Here is a 21,314-nt window from a genome sequence, read left to right as displayed (position 1 = left end):
TTTTTATGTTTGCCTGGTGCTGCTCCTGGCAGGCCCTCCTGCACCTTTCATTGAACCAGGGTTGATCCACTCGTTTAATGGTAATGGTAGAGTGGGGATATGCCGGGCTATCAGGTTACAGATTGTGTTTGAGCACAGTTCTACTGCTGCTGATGCCCGCAGCGCCTCATGGATGCCCAGTTTTGAGTTGCTAGATCTGTTCGAAATCCAGCCCATTTAGCACAGTGGAAGTGCCACATAACACAATGGAGGGTATCCTCAATGTGAAGGTGGGACTTCATCTTCACAACTGTGCGGTAGTCACACCTACTGATATTGTCATGGACAGATGCATCTGCAGCAGGCAGGTTAGTGAGCGTGAAGTCAAGTATGTTTTTCCCCTTTGTTGGTTCCCTCACAACCTGCCACAGACCCAGTCCAGCAGCTATGTCATTTAGGACTTGGCCAGCTTGGTCAGCAGTGGTGCTACCGATCTACTCTTGGTGATGGCTGGGCAGGTGTAGCTGTATGATGTGGGAGCTGGCAGATCCCATTGCGAGCCGCAGTAACCACATCTGCAGCAAGTGTTGGTTGCTGGAGGAACTCCGGCTCAGAATTGATGAGCTGGAGTCTGAGCTCCGGACGCTGCAGCACATCTGGGAGGGGGAGAGTTACCTGGACGCTTTGTTTCAGGAGGCGGTCACACCTGGTAAATTAAGTTCCTGAAATTCGGTCAGTGGTCAGCGTCAGCAGGGTGTGACTGCAAGTGAGGCAGATAGAGGGATCCTGTGTTCAGGAACAGAGGAGCCTCAGCTCTTGACCATGTCCAGCAGGTATAAGGTACTTGCTCACTGTGTGGATGAGGAACAGGGCTGTAGGGAGGATGAGCCAGCTGACCATGGCACCGTGGCATAAGAGGCCACTCAAGAGGGGGGAGCAAAAAGACAAGTGGTAATTGTAAGGGATTCTATAATTAGGGGAATTGAAAGAATATTTTGTAAGCAGGATGGAGAGTCCTGCATGGTATGTTGGCTGCCTGGTGCCAGGGTGAGGGACATTTCTGACCAGCTAGAAAGGATATTGGAGAGGGAGGGGGAGGATCCAGTTGTTGTGGTCCACGTCGGGACAAAATCATAGGTAAGACTAGGAAAGAGGACCTGTTTGGGGATTATCAGGAACTAGGAACTAAATCCTCAAGGGTTATAATCTCCGGATTACTACCCGAGCCACGTGCAAATTGGTATTGGGACACGAGAATAAGGGAAGTAAACAAGTGGCTAAAGGAGTGGTGCGGGAAAGAGGGGCTCCATTTTGTGGGGCACTGGCAACAGTATTGGAACAGGAGGGATCTGTACCGTTGGTACGGTCCGCACTGAACCGATCTGGGACCAATGTTCTAGCGAAAAGGGTAAATAGGGTGGTCAACAGGACTTTAAACTAGGAAGTGGGGGGAAGGGAAGGGTAAAACTCCAAGAAGTATGACTAATGCGAAACAAAGCAGCAGGTTAGCATGTGGGGGTGGGGGAGGGGGGTGGCGCGGGGGGCGTGGATTCAACTTCATGGAAAATATGAAAAAACTGAAAAGAGAGGAGAGCCCAGGAGAGGCTATTAAAGTCTCCAGAACACAAAATAGGACAGAGTGTTTGGAAAGGGCGAGGAAGCTAATTTCAAGCACATCAGATAAAGGGACAACAATGAGAAGGGGGACGGGAAATACAGGACTGAAGGTGTTGTATCTGAATGCACGCAGTATACAAAATAAGGTAATTGAGCTTGTGGCACAGATTGAAATTGGCAGGTGTGATGTGGTGGGCATCACGGAGACATGGCTGCAAGGGGATCAGGAGTGGGAGCTAAATATCCAAGGATACACATCCTATCGAAAATATAGGCAGGTTGGCAGAGGGGGTGGGGTTGCATTGTTAGTAAGAAAAGAAATTAAATCGAAAGCAGGAAATGACATAGGGTCAGATGATGTAGTATCTGTGTGCGTAGAGTTGAGGAACCGCAAAGGTAAAAAAAACCATAATGGGAGTTATGTACAGGCCTCCAAACAGTAGTCAGGATGTGGGGCACAAAATACACCAGGAGATAGAAAATTTGTGTAAGAAAGGCAAGGTTACAGTGATCATGGGGGATTTCAATATGCAGGTAGACTGGGAACATCAGGTTGGTAGTGGATCCCAACAATAGGAATTTGTGGAATGTCTACGAGATGGCTTTTTTGGAGCAGCTTGTGGTGGAGCCCACTAGGGAACAGGCAACTCTAGATTTAGTGATGTGCAATGAGGCAAATTTGATAAGGGAGCTTAAGGTGAAGGAACCCTTAGGAGGAAGTGACCATAATATGTTGGAATTTACCCTGTAGTTTGAGAGGAAAAAGCTGGAATCAGATGTAATGGTATAACAGTTGAATAAAGGCAACTACAGAGGCATGAGGGAGGAGCTGGCCAGAATTGACTGGGTGATGAGCCTAGCAGGAAAGACACTGGAACAGCAATGGCAGGAGTTTCTGGGAGTAATATGGGAGACACAGCAAAAATTCATCCCTAGGAAGAAGAAGCATACTAAAGGGAGGATGAGGCAACCATGGTTGACAAGGGAAGTCAGGGACAGCATAAAAGCTAAAGAGAAAGCATACAATGCGGTGAAGAGCAGTGGGAAGCCAGGGGATTGGGAAGCCTACAAAGACCAACAGAGGTCAACTAAAAAAGAAATAAGGAGGGAGAAGATTAAATATGAGGGTAAACTAGCCAATAATATAAAAGAAGATTGCAAGAGTCTTTTTAGATATATAAAGGGTAAGAGAGAGGAAAAAGTGGACATTGGGCTGCTGGAAAATGACGCTGGAGAAGTAGTAGTGGGGAACAAAGAAATGGCAGAGGAACTGAATAGGTACTTTTCGTCAGTCTTCACAGTGGAAGACATGAGTAACATCCCCAAAGTTCAAGAGAGTCGGGGGTGGGGGGGCGCAGAGGTGAGTATGGTGGCCATTACCAAGGAGAAGGTGCTAGGAAAACTGAAAGTTCTGAAGGTGGATAAATCATCTGGACCAGATGGATTATACTCCAAAGTTCTGAAGGAGATAGCTGGAGAGATAGTGGAGCTGTTAGTGGTGATCTTTCAGGAATCACTGGAGTCAGGGAGGGTCCCAGAGGACTGGAAAACCGTTAATGTAATCCCTCTGTTTAAGAAGGGAGTAAGGCAAAAGAAGGAAATTACAGGCCGATTAGCCTGACCTCGGTCGTTGGTAAGATTTTAGAGTCCATTATTAAGGATGAGATTTCAGAATACTTAGAAGTGCATGTTAAAATAGGGCAAAGACAGCATGGTTTCATTAAGGGGAGGTTATGCCTGACAAATCTGTTAGAATTCTTTGGGGAAGTAACAAGCAGGTTAGACAAAGAAGAGCCAATGGATGTTATCTATCTGGACATCCAGAGGGCCTTTGACAAGGTGCCGCACAGGAGACTGCTCAGTAAGATAAGAGCCCATGGTGTTAGAGTCAAGCTTCTAGCATGGATAGAAGATTGGCTGTCTGGCAGGAGGCATTGAATGGGGATACGAGGGTCCTTCTTAGGATGGCGGCCGGTGACTAGTGGAGTTCCGCAGGGGTTAGTGTTGGGACCACAACTTTTCTCTTTATACATTAATGATCCAGATGAAGGAACTGAGGGCATTCTGGCTAAGTTTGCAGATGATACAAAGATAGGTGGATGGACAGGTAGTATTGAGGAGGATGGGAAACTGCAGAAGGATTTGGACAGGTTAGGAGAATGGGCAAAAGAGTGACAAATGGATTACAACGTTGGGAAGTGTGAGGTCATGCACTTTGGTAGGAACAATAGAGGCATAGACTATTTTCTAAATGGGGAGGGAATTCTAAAATCTGGAGTGCAAAGGGACTTGGGAGTCCTAGTCCAGGATTCTCTTAAGGTTAACTTGCAGGTTGAGTCGGTAGTTAGGAAGGCAAATGCAATGTTGGCAATTATTTCGAGAGGACTAGAATATAAAAGCAGGGATGTGCTGCTGAGGCTTTATAAGGCTCTAGTCAGACCACATTTAGAATATTGTGAGCAATTTTGGGCCCTGTATCTCAGGAAGGATGTGCTGGTCCTGGAGAGGGTCCAGAGGAGGCTCATGAGAATGATCCCAGGAATGAAAGGCTTAACATATGAGGAACATTTGAGGACTCTGTATCTATACTCGATGGAGTTTAGAAGGATGAGGGGGGATCTGATTGAAACTTACAGAATACTGAAAGGCCTGGATAGAGTGGACGTGGGGAAGATGTTTGCATTAGTAGGAGAGACTAGGACCCGAGGGCACAGCTTCAGAGTAAAGGGAAGATCTTTTAGAATAGAGATGAGGAGCAACTTCTTTAGCCAGAGAGTGGTGAATCTGTGGAATTCATTGCCACAGAAGGCTGTGGAGGCCAGGTCATTGAGTGTATTTACGGCCGAGTTAGATAGGTTCTTGATTGGTAAGGGGATCAAAGGTTACGGGAAGAATACAGGAAAATGGGGTTGAGAAACTTATCAGCTATGATTGAATGGCGGAGTAGATTCGATGGCCTAATTTCTGCTCCTATGTCTTATGGTCTTATGGACATTGAAGTCCGCATTCAAAGCAACATCCTCCACCATTTCGGCTAACTCCAACATGATACCACCGCCAAACCCATCTTCTTTTCACACTCCTGTCAGCAATGCGTAGGGATCGTTCCCTCCGGGACACCCTGGTCCACTCCTCCATCACCTCTAACACCTCATCCGCCTATCACGGCACCTTCCCATACAATCGCAGAAGCTGCAACACCTGCCGCTTTGCCTCTTCCCTCCTCACCATCCAATGGCCCAAACACTTCTTTCAGGTGAAGCTGCACTTCACTTGCACCTCCTTCAATTTGGTCTACTGCATTCGCTGCTCCCAATGCGGTTTCCTCCACAATGAAGAGACAAAACAGAGACTGGGTGACGGCTTTGCTTAACACCTTCGCTCTGTCCGCAAGCATGACCCAGGCCTTCCTGTCGCTTGTCATTTCAACAAATCATTCTGCTCTTAAGCCCACATGTCTGTCCTTGGCCAGCGGCAATGTTCCAGTGAAGCCCAACACAAACTGGAGGAACAGCAGCTCATCTTCCAATGAGGCACTTTACAGCCTTCTGGACTTAACATTGAGTTCAACAACTTCAGACCATGAACTCTCTCCTTCATCCTCACCCCCTTTTTTATCCCTTTTTTCAGTATTCATTTTCATTTTTATGGTTTATCCACATTTTTTTTTTCATTTTATTTATTGTTTTACCCCCACCTTTTATTCTATTTTCAATCTTTATTCCTACCCCTGTCCCCTCCTACCAACCCCACCACCACAAGGGTCATCTGTCACTTGTTCATGTTGTTCTTTCCAGAGTTCTTTCCCTCGTCCTGCTATTATCACATTATCACAAAGCAGATTTCTGACCTTAATGCCACCATCAGCACCTCCTTTAGCCAGTGCCACTATCATTAACAGTCCTTTGTCATTTTGTCCATGACATTTCTGGCAATCTCTCCTTTGCCTCCACCTATCACTGGCCTTCTCGCCAGCTTCACCTGCTCCAACCCCCTTAAACAGTATAAATTAATTCACATCTTTACTTCTCTTTAGCTCTGAAGAAGAGTCATACAGACTCAAAATATTAACTCTTTTTTTTCTCTCTACAGCTGTTGTAACACTCTAGGAACTCTTTCCCCTCTCAGCCCTTCACAATACCACTATCCCAGTCTATATTTGAATAATTAAAGCATCATATTATAACTACTCTATAATTTTTTCTCACCTCTCTGAAATTTCCTTACAGATTTGTTTCACTACATCCTTCCGACTAATTTGTGATCTATAGACTATACCAAGCAGCGTAATTACACCTTCTTTTTTCCTTTGCGCTAGCCAAATTAATTAATTCTGTCCTTGGTCCCTATTTCTCCGGCACTGCAATGCTCTCATTAATCAATTCCACCACCGCTCTCCCTTTTCTTTCTTTCCTGAACATCATAAATATTTAATACCCAGTCCTGCCCTACCTTGAGCCAGGTCACTATTATAACCACATTGTAATTCCACATGGCATTCTACTTACCAATCTTACTTACCATACTCCATGCATTCACACGCATGCACTGTAACCCTAACTTATACTCTATTAATTCTCCCTGACTCTGACCCCATGTATTAACTTAGTATCCTCTATTCTAGTGCTATCTGGCTTTCCCAGTATTTTGTGCACCTTGATATTCCCCCTGATATTTTCTCCTGGTTCCCATACCCCTGCTGAGTTAGTTTAAACACTCCCCAACAGCACTTGCAAAATACCCCAAAAGAAACTCAGCCCTGGTTCTGTTCAGGAGCAACCTGTCTATCTTGCGCAGGTCCCTTCTCTCCCAGAGCCAGTCCCAATGTCCATCTGTTTTATCCTCCGATTTTTTTGACTCACTTGCGTGTGGTACTGGGAGTAATCTGGAGCTTATTACTTTTAAGGTCCTGCTTGCTAATTTTCTACCTAACTCCCTAAATTTTGACTGCAGGACTACATCTCTTTTTTTTATCTGTCATTGGTATAGATGGGTGGCAGGTCACAAGTAAAACCATGTTGATGTAAGGAAGATATAATAATTTTATAATGTTATTGAAATTTGTTGTAAAGTAGGGTAATAGTGGGGTCTGTGTCTACATGTCTGTCTATGTGTGTGTGTGTGTGAGTCAATTGATGTAAAGGCAGCTGGTCTGAAGGCTTTGGTGATTGACAGAAAGTAAGCTAGGTTTGAAATGTTAAGTAGGTAACATAGGTGTAAAGGGAAATTTGTATTTTTAAATAAACCAGAGTAGGTTGAATTCAAAAGATGGGGTGAAATATTACACCTAGCCAGGAGAAGTTAAGAAAGAGTGTGTTTACTTTTCACAGAGATTACTGGTAAAATTGGTACTATGATAGATTTTATTATTAGAGGTAAAAGTCCAAAGACATAGTGAAACAATGGGAATTTGCATTCAAAGGGGAAAATGTATATACAGGAGTGAAGACTGTGTGCAAGGGAAAGAGTCCACATTCAGTCTCCAGGGGAGCCACCTTTGGGAGGAGGGGCACAGGCACAAGGGGCACAGGGCCAACGTGAAGTCCAAGGCGGAAGGGGCCGCAGAAGACGCCACTATCCTGCTGCCAGGGTAAACAGGCGGCGAAGCAGCTGCCTCAATATCTCTGAGGTGCAGTGGCGAAGAAGGCTCCGTCTCTCAAGGGAGACAGTGACCTCCATTTGTCAGATGACAGGCCCTGAGATTTGCGCCAACTGTGTGGGTGGGCACCCCATGCCAGTGGCTCTAAAGGTCATAGCTGCATTCAACTTCTATGCCTCTGGCTCTTTCCAGGGTTAGATGGGTGATCTCTGTGGAGTCTCCCAATCACCTCTCCACACTTGTGTCTAGCTGGTGACAGATGCTCTATTTGGGCATGCATTGGCTTTCATTCTCTACCGCTGGGACGAGGCCAGCCGGACAGAGCGAGCCAGAGGCTGCGCAGCGATCGCTGGCTTCTCCCCCCGTCCAGGGTGCAATCGACTGCACACATGTGGCCATCAAGGCGCCAGCAGGTGAGCCAGGTGCATTTGTCAACAGGAAGGGCTTCCACTCCATGAACGTGCAGATAGTGTGTGATCACAGGATGTTGATTCTGCAAGTTTGTTCAAGGTACCCAGGCAGTTCCCATGACGCTTACATACTCAGACACTCCCAGGTGCCGAGGCTCTTCAGTGTTCCAGCACGGCTGGATGGATGGCTGCTGGGTGACAAGGGCTATCCCCTCAAAAGGTGGCTCATGACGCCTCTCTGCCATCCAAGAATAGAGGCTGAGCAGCAGTACAATAGGAGACATGCCTCCACAAGGGCTGTGGTGGAGAGAGCCATCGGTCTTCTCAAGATGCGTTTCCGAGACCTAAACCATTCAGGGGGTGCACTCCAATGCCTACTAGATTGTGTGTCGCTGATAGCAGTTGCATACTGCATTCTCCACAATCTGGTGCTAGGACGGGGCGAGGCAGTGGACGAGAAAGACATAGATGCAGTTGCTCCGGACACACATGATGAGTCCAACAGTGAGTCCAAGGATGAGTCCACACAGGAGAATGCTGAGGGGGTAGATGCTGACCCGGGCATCCTCCAGGGTGGCAGGGACACCCGGGAGGCTTTAATGCAAAGAACTTTCAGCTATCCCATCACAGATAGACCTTCAATACACACCAGGGCTGCAGGCTCCATTTTTGATACCAGAGCGCTAAATCTGCCTGGATACTAATATTAACAAAAGCTCTTGTCAATAAAGCTCTATGACAAACAACTCACTCATAGCATCATGGTTTCCCGTCTACTTGCAGAAGTAAAAAATCACCCTGAGGCATGGCAACATGTCAAAATTTATTGAGGGAGCAAATGTAGCTTCATTAAGCAAAAAAAAAAGGCATTGGACATCACACCAAGTCTTCGAGAAGCTACTATGGGCCAACATAAAAGCACCATGAGAAACCTGTGGTTTGTCTAAGGTGCTTTAAATTTACACTTACGGGTGCTATGTCTAGGTCCTGACCCCTCACTGTCACTAGAATCTGAGACAGCCTGCTTCACTGTGCTGTCCTGTTGGCCTTGATGACCTTGGCGGACGTCCTCTGGCCCATGGAGCCTTTGATGGCCCTACCTGGGAGGGAGCAGCCAGTTCCACAGCTGGCTACTCAGCAGCTACCGCAACCACATCGGATGCCACGGTCACTGGTAGAGGAGCGGAGGAGCTGCTGCCCTCATCCAGAGCACCTGAGAGGAGCCTGCAGAGATGTCAAGCAGCTGCTGCGCCGATGTGAGGTCGCTTTGGACCTCTCTGCTCACCGTAGATGGATGGGCACTGAGCTGAGATACTTACTGCCCAAACTATCTCCCACACTGGCACTGACCAGCTGAGACCAATGCCACTGAGGACTTGCAAGCCTGAGTGCAGCCCCAGGAAGCCCTAATTGGTCTCCTGGAGGAGCCTCTCCATGAGAGTCGCCATTCTCTCCATGGAGGAAGCATGACGCTCAGCCATGAGGCTCATTGCATCAGTGATGCTCCGCATGGACTCCTCAAGCACAGGTACCATGCCACGCATAACCTCATGTATCTCCACCAGATCTTCCCCATACCCTGCTGCACTTCCAGCATTTGCTGCCTCACAGACGACTCCAGAGGCACATCATCAGCCACCGACCACCGGCGCCCTGGGCACTGTCTGTCTCTGCCCGCACCTCAAGCGAGTGTGAAGTGCCCTCACCATTGTGCTCCAGGACACTAGCTGAAGATCTAATTCCCACTGAGGTGCTAGTATCTGCGCTGGTGCCTGCCTGGCAGAGGCAGTGTGATGCTGGTGAGTGGATTTCCTCTGGGGCATCAGGGGTGAGAGGTGGTCCCTTTGCTTCCTCCTCCCGGCCCTTCTCCGGTGATGCTGAAAGGAAGAAAAAGGACATTTGATTAGTTACAGTACAAACAATGTCAACTTGCATGCCGCTCTCCCGGATCATTATGCGCCCATCCTTCCATAATTAATGGTCAACCCATGTTGCTAACTTCAATCACTGAGCATTCAGCAGTGCCATGGCTTCTGGGACACACATGGTGACCTGAGTGCTTGCCAAACATACCTCCCCATGGCACCCCAGCCTCACCACCACCGGTGGACCTGGGGCATGGCGGTCCTCCAGATCCATGGCCTGCTGCTCGTAAGGTTAGGATCGCCAACTGGGCCTGGACTCCACCAGTCGTATTCATTCTGTGGAATTGTGCACAGTCTTCTCCTGAAAAGGAGAGAAGAGCATTGATTAGTCCTGCCTGCACCTGAATTCCCATCGCATCTCTGCCAACCCAGCCAGAATGGGATATTGCAGGACTCCAGTTCTTCATTACCCCACAGCTGTCGCACACTCACCCAAAGAAGCCAGGGCTGGCTCCACCCACCATTGCCTAAATGCTGCCTCCTTCACATGTGGCACCACAAGGTGTTACTTTGCTAAGCAAGGAGGCACAAGCACATGGAGCACAAAGACCAGCAGATGGATTGGTGCCTCGCCACCTGGAAGCTCCCCTCCTAGCATGTTAGCCCCCTGACTTTGACATGCTTTGCAGTTACAGCACTATGTCAAGGTGCAGATTCTTGACTTTCAACCCCATTCTATACTCTGGGTGTCAGTGTCACACATGCAGCGGAGGCTGAACCCATCCTAACTCAGCTCTCTCAGGGTGAATTAGGAATGGGCAATATCTGCTGGCACAACCAGCGAAGGATAGATGCCATGAATGATTCAATACCGTTACTGTACTCAGAGCTGCCGGGAAGGGGTGGTGAGGGAGGACCTGGGGGGAAAGTGTGACGGCTGCATTAAGTGAACTGAGGCAACATGGTACTCACCCTTCCTGAATGCAGAAGGTCATTGAATCTTTTGTGGCACTGGTCCCAAGTGCGTTGCCATTTGAGAAAAGGTTTCCTAGGAAGCAGAACATGGAGAGGGGGACAGATGGAAGACCCTAAACCAAGAAGAATGTCCCACACCAAGGAATGGGACAAAAAAGAGGTCCCAGAAGACAGTCCCAGTTAAGGAACAAGGGCAGAGATCAGAAACAGATCCTGTTAAGTAAATATGAAAGAAAGGAAGAGAGAAAAAAAGGCTCCAACTTAAAGAAAGAGCTGCGGGGAGCAGACGTGAAGCAAAGTGGGCTTGAGAGAAGCCCTGAATATCAATGGCAGCCAGAGGTTGATGACTCTGTGCTGTGGGCCATAAGGGCAAAGGTATCCTTTTCGAGTAGCGGTGTTCTGCTCGGCATGGCCAAAGATCTGAAAGTGTGCTTGGAGGTGAAGCGTGAGTGTATTCAGAGATCCAGGAGAAAGGAGTCTCAGAAGGCAAGACTGAAACTCTGGAGGTGGACCCCTGTGAAAGCTGTTCGAGTAGCAATGACTTTTGGAGAAAAATCCAAGACGAGATTTTCAAATGTGGACATTGGAAATCCTTGTGAGAGAGACAGTTTCATTGAGACCAGTTGGCTCATGGCATGATAAGCATCTGGGTGAGTTGTTGAGAAATGCACAGAATCTGTTTTGTCTGCATCTGTCATTTACTTTGGGGTGTGACGGGTCTGACCATATTTCGCCAGTTGGTTCACATGTGCCACGTAGTTACCCTGAATATTAGAGTATAAGATAGATATGGTAAATTGTTTTACTTTCTGAATTTGCATGTGCTGGAGGGAAGGAATTGTGAATATTTGAATAATTTCCTTGTGTTTATATTGAGATCTCTCCAATCTTTTTGTCTGGTGTAATATAGTTCATTTTTCTTGTTTAATAAATATTTTATTCTCTGTTTTAAAAGTTCATCAGCAGACTCCTGTGAATTTGTTTCATAACTTGCCTCCATGGTTTCTACAAAAAATATAGAAGTTAAGGTCCATCAAGCCAGGTTTCACCCTGGGATCTGACTTGCCCAGTAGTAACATCAGCTGGGACCATAACATTTGCTGAGTTTTTGCTTTCCAATTAAACATATTTTGTTGCAACTTTTGAATTGTTTCTTTAAATGTCTCCCACTGTTATAAACTGCCATAGCTTTTTGTCTATTTACCAACTAACCCTAGCCAGTTCTCCTCTATGTAATTGGCTTTGTTTTAGTTTAAGGTTCTTGTTTGTGATTGGAGTATGTCACTTCCAAACTTAATATGGGCCTGAATTTTTGGCTCAGCGAGCAGGGGCGGGGCCTGCTCGCGGAGGAGTAAAATGACACGCAGTGATGTCGGGCAGGTGTCCCGATGTCACCACATGTCATTTACATTTTCAGTTCGGCGGGCGGGCAGCCGAGTCAGCTGCGTGCCCACCGAACTGTCAAAGCACTATTAAGGCCTTTTAAATATCAATTAAACTAACAAACTGAGCTGCCCGTCCAACCTTAAGGTTGACGGGCAAGTGATGAGCCAAGGCGGCCTTCGCATTTTTCATGGAACCTCATCCATGGGCGGGATGAGGTTTCAAGAAAGGTTTATAAATTAAATAAGTTTTTTCATTAATGTTCATTGACATGTCCCAGCTCATGTGACACTGTCATATCAGGGGACATGTCTTAAAATTTTTCCTTTTCTTTATTAAACTTTTGGGAACTTAAACTAATCTCCCTGAGGCAGCTCTGTGCTCTTTCGCGCAGGCCCCGGCTCAGGGAACCACACCCCCCTCCACTGCCTACATAGGGAGCACTCAGTGCTCCTGGGCATGGGTCACGCTGGCCAGGCCTTAATTGGCCTGCCCACGTAATATAGCGGCGCAGGCCTGATCAGGGGCACCGATCGGATCCGTGCCCGCCCCCACCTTCCCCTGCACAACCCCTCTGACAGGAGGAAAATTCTCCCCTTAGAATCCAATGGTATTATGATTACTATTTCTCAATGGACCCCAGACTATGTTGGTATTGATCAACTCTGCTTTATTACACGACACTAGATCCAACCAACTCTTGTCATTCCAAATTTCCATCCATACTGATTCTACCCCTTGATACACGGAGGTCAGACCTCGTCCCCCATCCCCGGCCCCATCAATATCCCCAAGGCATTCCTTACCATCACAGCTTTCCCCCACAACCTCCCCCCCGCCCACCATATCCCCCACCCTACCCCAGCACCACTCCATCCTTCCATCCACCCTTCCGAAAGATTGTACATGCCGGAATACTTATTTCCCAACCCTGAAGAATCTGCAACTATGCCTCTGCAATGACAACTAGATCTGAATCATTTACCTCTACTTTTTCCACTAGTTCATTAACCTTATTGCAGATGCTTTATGCATTCAGATGATGAACCTTTAATTTAATGTTTTATTCCTTGCAATGACCTTATTCACTGAAGTACAATTTTTCTTAAACTCTCTGGCTCATCTTGTCCCATTCTACTTGCCTTTACCTTGATCGTTACACTGTTCCAATGCCTCTACTTTTCTCTTTGGATTTCTAAATCTCCCTTCACCTGAACCCTTCCCCACTTTGTTAGTCTAAAACCCTGTCTGCAGTCCTAATTATGTGATTGGCCAGGACACTGGTCCCAAATTGGTTTAAGTGAAGCCCATCCCAAAGGAATAACTCACTCTTCCCTGAATATTGATGCCAGTGCCCCATGAATTCAAACTCCTCTTTCCCTAAACCACTTTTTGAGCCATGCATTTAATTCTCCAATCTGCTTGACTTTATGCCAATTGGTAAATAGTTCAGTAACAATCCACAGATAACTACTTTTGACCTGCTCTGCATTTTAATTTGGATCCTAACTACTCAAATTCTCGTAGTAGAACATTATTCCTGGTTCTACCTTTGTAATTGGTTCCCAAATGGACCACCACAATTGAATCCTCCCCCTCCCATTCCATGTTCCTCTCCAGCTGCAAAGAGATGTCCTTAACTCTGGCACCAGGCTGGTAATAACATAACCATCAGAGCTCCTGGTCGTGACTGCAGAGGACAGTATCTGTTCCCCTGACTATACTGTCTCGTATCACTCCTATCATTTCTCCACTCGAACAGCATCCTTCACCATGGTGCCATGATCAGTCCACTCATCCAGCTTGCAGTCCTTCTCCTCATGCACAGATAGCACGCACCTTGGAACTCTTGGATAATGTCAGGGGCTGTGGCTCCTCAAACACTGCATGCTGATTCCCCATACCTGCCTGACTCACAGTCACACCCTCCTGTCCCTGACCATTAACCAACACAAAGTTCTGCTGAGCCTAAGGGGTGTGACTGCCTCCTTGAACAAAATGTCCAGGTAACTTTCCCCCTCCCTGATGTGTCATAGTGTCTGCAGCTCAGCCTCCAGTTCAATGACTCTGAGCTGAAGTTCCTCCAGCCACAGAAACTTACTGCAGATGAGTTTGCCTTGGATCACACTGGCATTCACGAGCTCTCACATTCTGCAGCAGACACACATCACCTGCCCTGTCATATTTATAACATTTAATTCATTCATTATCTTACTAATGAAATTTTAATTAATTTCCCTAGTGTTGCCTCTGTTGATTTTTCTTATTAATTCAAGATATGTTCTACTTACCCAGGTTGAAATTCTCGAGTTAAGATAAATAGGAAAAATAGGAAATACCCATCAGCCAATCACCTACTTTGTGCTTACACTGGAATATATGACTTGGTTTTTGTGATCAAACAAATCATGATGTTCTCTGGTGGGCCAAATAACGCTTCGCAGGTACTTGTTATGGTAAACTTTAGGATCAATCAGTCGCTACGGGCACACTATAGCTCCCAATGGCGGGAGGTCGAGAGCTTGGAAATGAGGTGTTGACTGAGAAGGGCTGACTTGGTGGGATTTTTGAGGCCTTCATTTTCTTGCATCATGGCTTCTGTTGCCTCTGTTGCATGGGGAACAAACTGATGGAGATTGTAGATCAGAGGGGGCAGTGATTGATCCAGCAGGCACTGGTAACTGTCATGTCTACGGTCAAGGATGTTGTCATTTGTGATTTTAATTTGCATTATTTCAGTGCTGTGGCAAGGAAGCAAACCTTTTTTTGTTTTTTAATTGGGATGTGGGTGTCGCTTGCAAAGCCAGCATTTGTTGCCCATCCATAACTGCCCTTGAGAAGCTGGTGGTGAGCGGCCTTCTTGAACCACTGCAATCCATCTGGTACAGGTACGCCTATGGATTGGAAAGGTTCAAACATGAAGTTGTTGGAAAATTAATACAAATTAGGAAGTAACCACATGGTCAAGGACTTTGACAAATTCCTCTAGTTGCTTCATTTCTTCAGCAAATGTTGTGTATCTTCAAAGCATAAAAATGTTATTTTTAAAATTAATGCAATTTAAATTTAAAAGTAACAGTCTTGAGTCTTCAGGACATGGAAATGCAGCACGAGTGGAAGAGACAAAGCTGAAGCGTTTTCAAGCACCTTCAGTCAATAGTGCCAAGTGGCTGTGCACTTAGTAGTCCAGGCCATAATCTCTGAAATTTCCTCCCTAAACCCCTTCTTTCAAGCTTTCACACCTCTTTTATGACCCTCCTTAAAATCCATGTTGTTTCCAAAGCACTTAATCACACCTCCTAACATTGTCTTCATTACCTTGCAAATGATTGATGCTTGTGCTGTAACTTGTTGCTTGTACCTGTTACTGAGTAAAGAGCTCAAGATCATTAAACTATCCTCCATCATCATTATAATTTCTGCTGTCTCCAGTCCTTTCAGCAATAGTTCACCCCGACTCTTAAATGAAGAGAAACTCAGGGTCTGACTGGTCCAGGTCTGCATCACCTGATTTAGTTTTGCCTCAATGTCCTTCTCTTTGACAGAGGATATGCAGATATCCTAAAAAAAAGGATGAACATTATCATCTGTCATTACCTTTTTCAGTGATTGGACAGTTTAACAAAAAAAAAATCAACAAGTAAAACAAAATCTAAAATGTACCTTGACCAGCTGAAGAGTCATTCATCCTAATACTTACTGATTTTGGAGGTGCAAGGTAGGAGTAGGTTGGAAGTGTCATCATCATAATTAGGTAACCTGGAAGTATGGTTTTGAATTCTTTCCCCGCAGGTTTCTGGGCAGAGTTTTTAAAAAATTAATTCATGTGATGTGGGCTTCGCTGGCCAGGCCAGCATTTATTGCCCATCTCTAATTGCCCTTGAGAAGGTGGTGGTGAGCTGCCTTCTTGAACCACTGCAGTCCATGTGGTGTAGGTATACCCAGAGTGCTGTTAGGGAGGGAGTTCCATGATTTTGACCCAGCAACAGTGAAGGAGCGGCGATATATTTTCAAGTCAGGATGGTGAGTGACTTGGAGGGGAACTTCCCATCTATCTGCTGCCCTTGTCCTTCTAGATGGTAGTGCCCATAGGTTTGGAAGATGCTGTCGAGGGAGCCTTCGTAAATACCTGCAGTGCATCTGGTAGATGGTACACACTGCTGTTACTATGCATCGGTGGTGGAGGGAGTGAACGTTTGTGGATGTGGTGCCAATCAAGGGGGCTGTTTTGTCCTGGACAGTGTCAAGCTTCTTGAGTGTTGTGGGAGCTGCAATCATCCAGGCAAGTGGGGAGTATTTCACCACAGTCCTGACTTGTGCCTTGTAGATGGTGGACAGGCTTTGGGGAGTCCAAAGGTGGGTTACTCATCATAGGTTACTCATAACAGGTTAACAGTTTCTCTTCCAAGGCTGTATGTACATTTTGTGGTGGTGGGGGAGAGATTGTTGAGCAGCGGAGACATCTTGGAGTTGGGGGGAGTTGAGACATGGTGAAGCGGGGTTATTGATTGTGGGCAGACAGTGAAGATCTACCTAGGGGAACTAGGTAATCACCAGTGGTCTCAGTGACCGAAGGAATTTTGGAGGGGAGTTGGTAAATGGGGTGGGAGGGGCAAAAGGTGTTGAGGAGATGGGGGTGGGTTGGAGATCCTGGGAGGGTGAGTTGTGGGTAATTGAAAGAAGTTATGGACAGATCATAGGTCGTCATACAAATCCTGCAAGAGTGTGGGGGTTATGGGTTTAGCTTGCTGTGTCTGCAAGAAACACGGGTCCACAAAGAGTGGCACTTTATTTATGAATTCATGGAATGATTATGCTTGTGCTGGCTCTTTGAGATAGAGTTATCAAATTAGTCCCCACACCAACTATTCTTTCCCCATGGCCTTTGAGTATTTGCCCTTTGAATATTTACCCAATTCTTCACTCCTTACTACAAACTATTAGTATTAATGATTTATTAATCATAATTCAGGCCTCTTAACCTCCTTTTAACCTGCTGGGTTTCCCGAAGCCTGGGAAAACCTGCCAACATAAATTAAAAATAGAAACTTTGTGAAAATTGAGGCACATAGCCTCCTTAAAGGGTTTTAAAGACCGTCTGGTCTCCTGAGAATGGATCGGGCACAACTCCTCATGTGGCCGTCATTAAACCTGGAAATGGGTATGTTGAAGACTGTTTTGGTTCGAGGTTTATGGCATTTTAATGTGCGACACAAGACAAACCCACTGGATTTTGGGGGTTAAAGTTACTCCCATTTTTGCTCTTCAGCAAAAACTGTTACGGAAGTGTAATAATTTTCATAATATTATTTTGATTTATTGTAAAGTAGGTTTAGGGGTGCGAGTGTAGATGGTTCTGACTGTGTGATTTATTTATATGTGGGGTCAGGTAGACAGCAAGCTTGAAATTATCAAAAGAAGTTTGGTGTAGAAATGTACTTGAAATGTGAATGAGTAAACATGGATGGGATCTTAGCATGTAAGGTGTGAATGGAATTTGCATTTTAAGGTACATGAAGGGGTTGTATGGATTTCAAAGGGATGTTAGGATTTTTACAACTAGCTAGATAAGCAAGGCTAAGCAGTGTGTTTATTTTTCCCAAAGGTTACTGACCATATTGGCATCATGAAAGATTTTTATATTATGGGAAATATAAAATTCCAAAGACATATGGAACAATGGAATTTACAAGTTAAAGAGAGAGAAACATATATAAAGTAGAATAAAAGACCATGTTTTTGGGGCCATGTAAGATCTAACAGGAGTGCGTGAAACAGCCTTCGGGAAGCCTGCAGCTACATTTGCAAAAGTCTGCTGTGTCCAGTAACTAAAGTAGGAGTTAAGCTTTTGGGATTCCAATGTGAAGTGAGTACTGTGGCGATTTGCTGGTTTGTTTTCTTAAATTTAAAATCTATTTCAGACTGTTGCCTTAAAGGGGGTGTATAATTTACAGTCAGGTTAATTAGGAATTTTAGAATTTGTTATTCTATTAAGTAATTGTAGTCTCATGTATGGGTTGAAATCTTTTCGTTTGTTAATAATAGGTCTGGAGGGAGTGGGGTTGGGTGGAGGTCCGGAGAGGGGTGGGGGTGTGGTTGGAGGTCCAATGGGATTGGGGGGTCCAAGTTTGGGGAAGGGGTTGGTTAAAGGTCCAGGGTGTTGGGGTTGAGGAGGGTATTGGGGATCTGTGGGGAGTGGGAATGGGTGTCAGAGGTCTGGGGAAGATGGGGGGAATCGGAGGACTGGGGATCGTGGGGTGTATGGTCTGAGGTCAGGTATGGGAGGTCAGTTGGATCTCCAGGTGGTGGGGTGGGGTGGGGGTGTCATAAATCTTGAGGAATGGGTGGGGTCCAAGGTCTGGGGGAAGAGTGAAGGGGTCGAACGTCTGTGGGTCATGGGGGAGGGGGTTTGCCGTGGTACAGGGAGTTGGAGGGATCCAAGACCTGGGTGGGGGGGTCTAAGGTTGCGATGGGCAGGGGGTTTAGGAGATCGGGGGTTTGGAGGTTGGGAGGGCATGATGGCCAGAGATCGGGGTCTCTGGAGACATGTTTGAAGTAGGGGTGGTGGGATCAGAGGTTGGAGGTGTGGGGTGGGGATTGGGCTATCAGGGGGTGGGGACTTGGTGTATCAGGGCTGTGGGGGCAGTCCTGTGGGTGCAGTGTTGGGGGTGTGGGGGGAGTCCTGTGGGTGTTGGTCTGGGTCTTTGCAATAGTTACCCAGGAGTTAGAAGAAGTTTTAGTTCTTCTAACTTTTTCTGGTGTAACCCTGACGGAACCACTCAAAGCTTGCAATTTCAACCACATTTTTGGATGGTTCCCAGCATGGGCAATTGTCCATGGGAAATGTGCACTTCTGGGCAATTGCCATGCAACCCTTACCTGGGAGTGCCTGAGAGGGATTCCTCAGCACACTCTGGGGGACCCCCTCCTAAATCCGATAATCGGGAATTCAGAAGCTACTGTTTCTCTATCCACAGATGCTGCCAGACCTGCTGAGTTTTTACAGCACTTACTGTTTTTCTAACTAAGTGAGTAGTTTAGATTAACAGGTGGTATGTTGTAGATGCAGCATTTGGGAGCTTTTGATCAGCTTTGCTGTCCCAAACAACCATATCTGCCATATGTGACTGCAGCTTGAGGAAGTTCGGCTTATAATTATGGAGATGGAGTCTGAGCTGCGGACATTGCAGAGTATCAGGGAGGAGGAGAGCTATTTGGACATTTTTGTCAAGGAGCCAATCACAATCCTTAAGTTAATTAGCACTTTACAATTAGTCAATTGTCAGAGACAGGAGGGTGCAACTGTGAGACACATATGGGAATACAAGGCAGTGATGGAGGAGCATCAGACCTTGCCTTTGAGCAACAAATGTAAGGTACTTGTTGCTCAGGTGGATGAGAACATGAACTCCTGGATATATGGGCAAACTGAACATAGTGTCATGGTGCAGGAAGCCATTCCAGTGGAGTGAAAATGAATGTCATGATAGGGAACAGTAGAGTCAGGGTGGTTTTATAAAAAGGAAATTGTGATTGAAAAAGCAATATTATTTATTTATTTTGAGGATAGTAGTCAAATAGCAACTCCCTCCAGACCTATTATTAACAAAGGAAAAGATTTCAACCCATACATGAGACTACAATTACTTAATAGAATAACAAATTCTAAAATTCCTAATTAACCTGACTGTAAATTATACACCCCCTTTAAGGCAACAGTCTGAAATAGTAGAATAGATAAAGGATCAGTACACCAGTAGATGTGGATTTCTAAAAAGCATTCAATAAGGTAAAACGCAAAAGGTTAATATGCAAGAATGCATGAAGTTGGGGGTGATATATTAGCAGGGATTGGTTAACAAACAGAAGGCAGAGAGTAGGGATAAACTGGGCATTTTCAGGTTGGCAAGCTGTAACTAGTGGAGTGCCGCAAGAATCAGTGTCAGTCTTGAACTTTTACAATCTATATTAATGATTTAGACAAAGAGACCAAAGGTTTATATATCTGAATTTTCCGACAATGCAAAGCTGGGTGGGAATGTAAGCTGTGAGGAGGACACAAGGAGGCTGCAAAAAGAGATAAGTTAAGTGAGCGTTTAAAAAGTGGCAGATGGAATATAATGTGAGGAAATGTGAAGTTTTTCACTTTAATACCAAGAATAGAAATACAGAATATTTTTTAAAAGCTGTGAATCTTCTAAATATTAATGTTCATAGGGATTTGGATGTTCTCATACAAGGGACACAGAAAGTTTGCATGCAGGTACAACATAAGAATAAGGAAGTCTTGCTACAATACTATGAAGCTTTGGTGAAATTGTATGTAGTTCTGGTCTCCATTCTTGAAGAAGGAAATGCTTACTTTGGAGGCAATACAGCAAATGTTCACTAGATTGTTTCCTGTGATGAGAAAGTTGTCCCATAATGACAGGTTGAGTAAATTGGGCCTATAAAAGAATGAATGGTGATCTCATTGAAATATACAAGGTTCTGAAGGGGCTTGACAGGGTAGACACTGGGAGGTTGTTTTAACTGAGTTGAATTCAGATAATAGGGACATGGTCTCATGATAAGGATTTGTTAATTTAGGATTGAGATGAGAAGAGATTTCATCTGAAGTAGCCTAGCATAACAATTAACAGTGCAAATAGAGATGTGTCCTTGCCATTGATGCTGACACCTGGAAATGAATGATAAAAATAGCATCCTTAAGAAAGTGCAGAAGCAGGTGCAGGATAGCTTTGAAATAGGCTGTCTGGAATGTTGTATGTTTGCTGAGAGGACATAGGATTGATAATAATTCCAAGTGACAGTGGAGTGGAATGAATGAGGCTGAAGAATTGGAAGAGGGAAGGGTGTGATGTAAAATTGAACTTCAGCAGAAGTCAATGGAAAGGAAAATAGGGCGAAGTGTAAAACTAGTTTCCAATTCACTGTTACTCATTTTGTGCAATCAGTCAAAACCAATTTCTCCTCCTATGAGATTTCAGTTATACTGACTAATGACTCAATATACCTCAATATCATCCTTAAAATGAAGCAGTGGAGCATCCATAACATTTTTCAGAGAGAATGTTTCTGATGTCACATTAAATTTATGCCCTGTAACTGCAGATATCCGTTCCCAATGCCTCAGTTCCATTGACTTGTTGGACATCATTTCCAGGAGCGGACATGATTCACTGAAATCATCTATTTTCTTCTTCAGATCCAGAAATGCTTGCCATTCCTTCAGTCCTTTGGGCAACCTACGACACCTAGAAATGGTTCAGATGAAATAACAATTCACTTAATTAATTAATATAAATTTACATTAGTAAACTATCATGTAATATATTACTATCAACATCACAGTATATTCCTCAATACAAACAGAAAGTGCTGAAAAAACTCAGCAGGTCTGGCAGCATCTGTGGAGAGGCAGAGTTTTTCTTTATTCTTTCATGGGTTGTGGGCATCACTAGCAAGGCCAGCATTTGTTGCTCA

At 45.3% G+C, this 21,314-nt stretch overlaps 1 protein-coding gene across 1 annotated transcript in view; it reads right to left on the bottom strand.

The window, feature by feature from the left end:
* LOC121278115 (dynein heavy chain 8, axonemal-like) overlaps positions 1–21,314 on the bottom strand; it is a 1,831,678-nt gene that overhangs the window by 998,085 nt on the left and 812,279 nt on the right. The window contains exons 36-37 of the mRNA XM_041188200.1: positions 20,845–21,085; positions 15,190–15,389 (exon numbers count right to left, since the gene is read on the bottom strand). Coding sequence (XP_041044134.1) covers positions 15,190–15,389; positions 20,845–21,085 — 441 coding nt within the window. The remainder of the gene's footprint in view (positions 1–15,189; positions 15,390–20,844; positions 21,086–21,314) is intronic.

This window comes from Carcharodon carcharias, chromosome 5, assembly GCF_017639515.1.
Source record: "Carcharodon carcharias isolate sCarCar2 chromosome 5, sCarCar2.pri, whole genome shotgun sequence".
In the NCBI taxonomy this organism is placed as follows: Eukaryota; Metazoa; Chordata; class Chondrichthyes; order Lamniformes; family Lamnidae; genus Carcharodon; species Carcharodon carcharias.
This window is presented reverse-complemented; position numbering and strand designations above follow the sequence as displayed.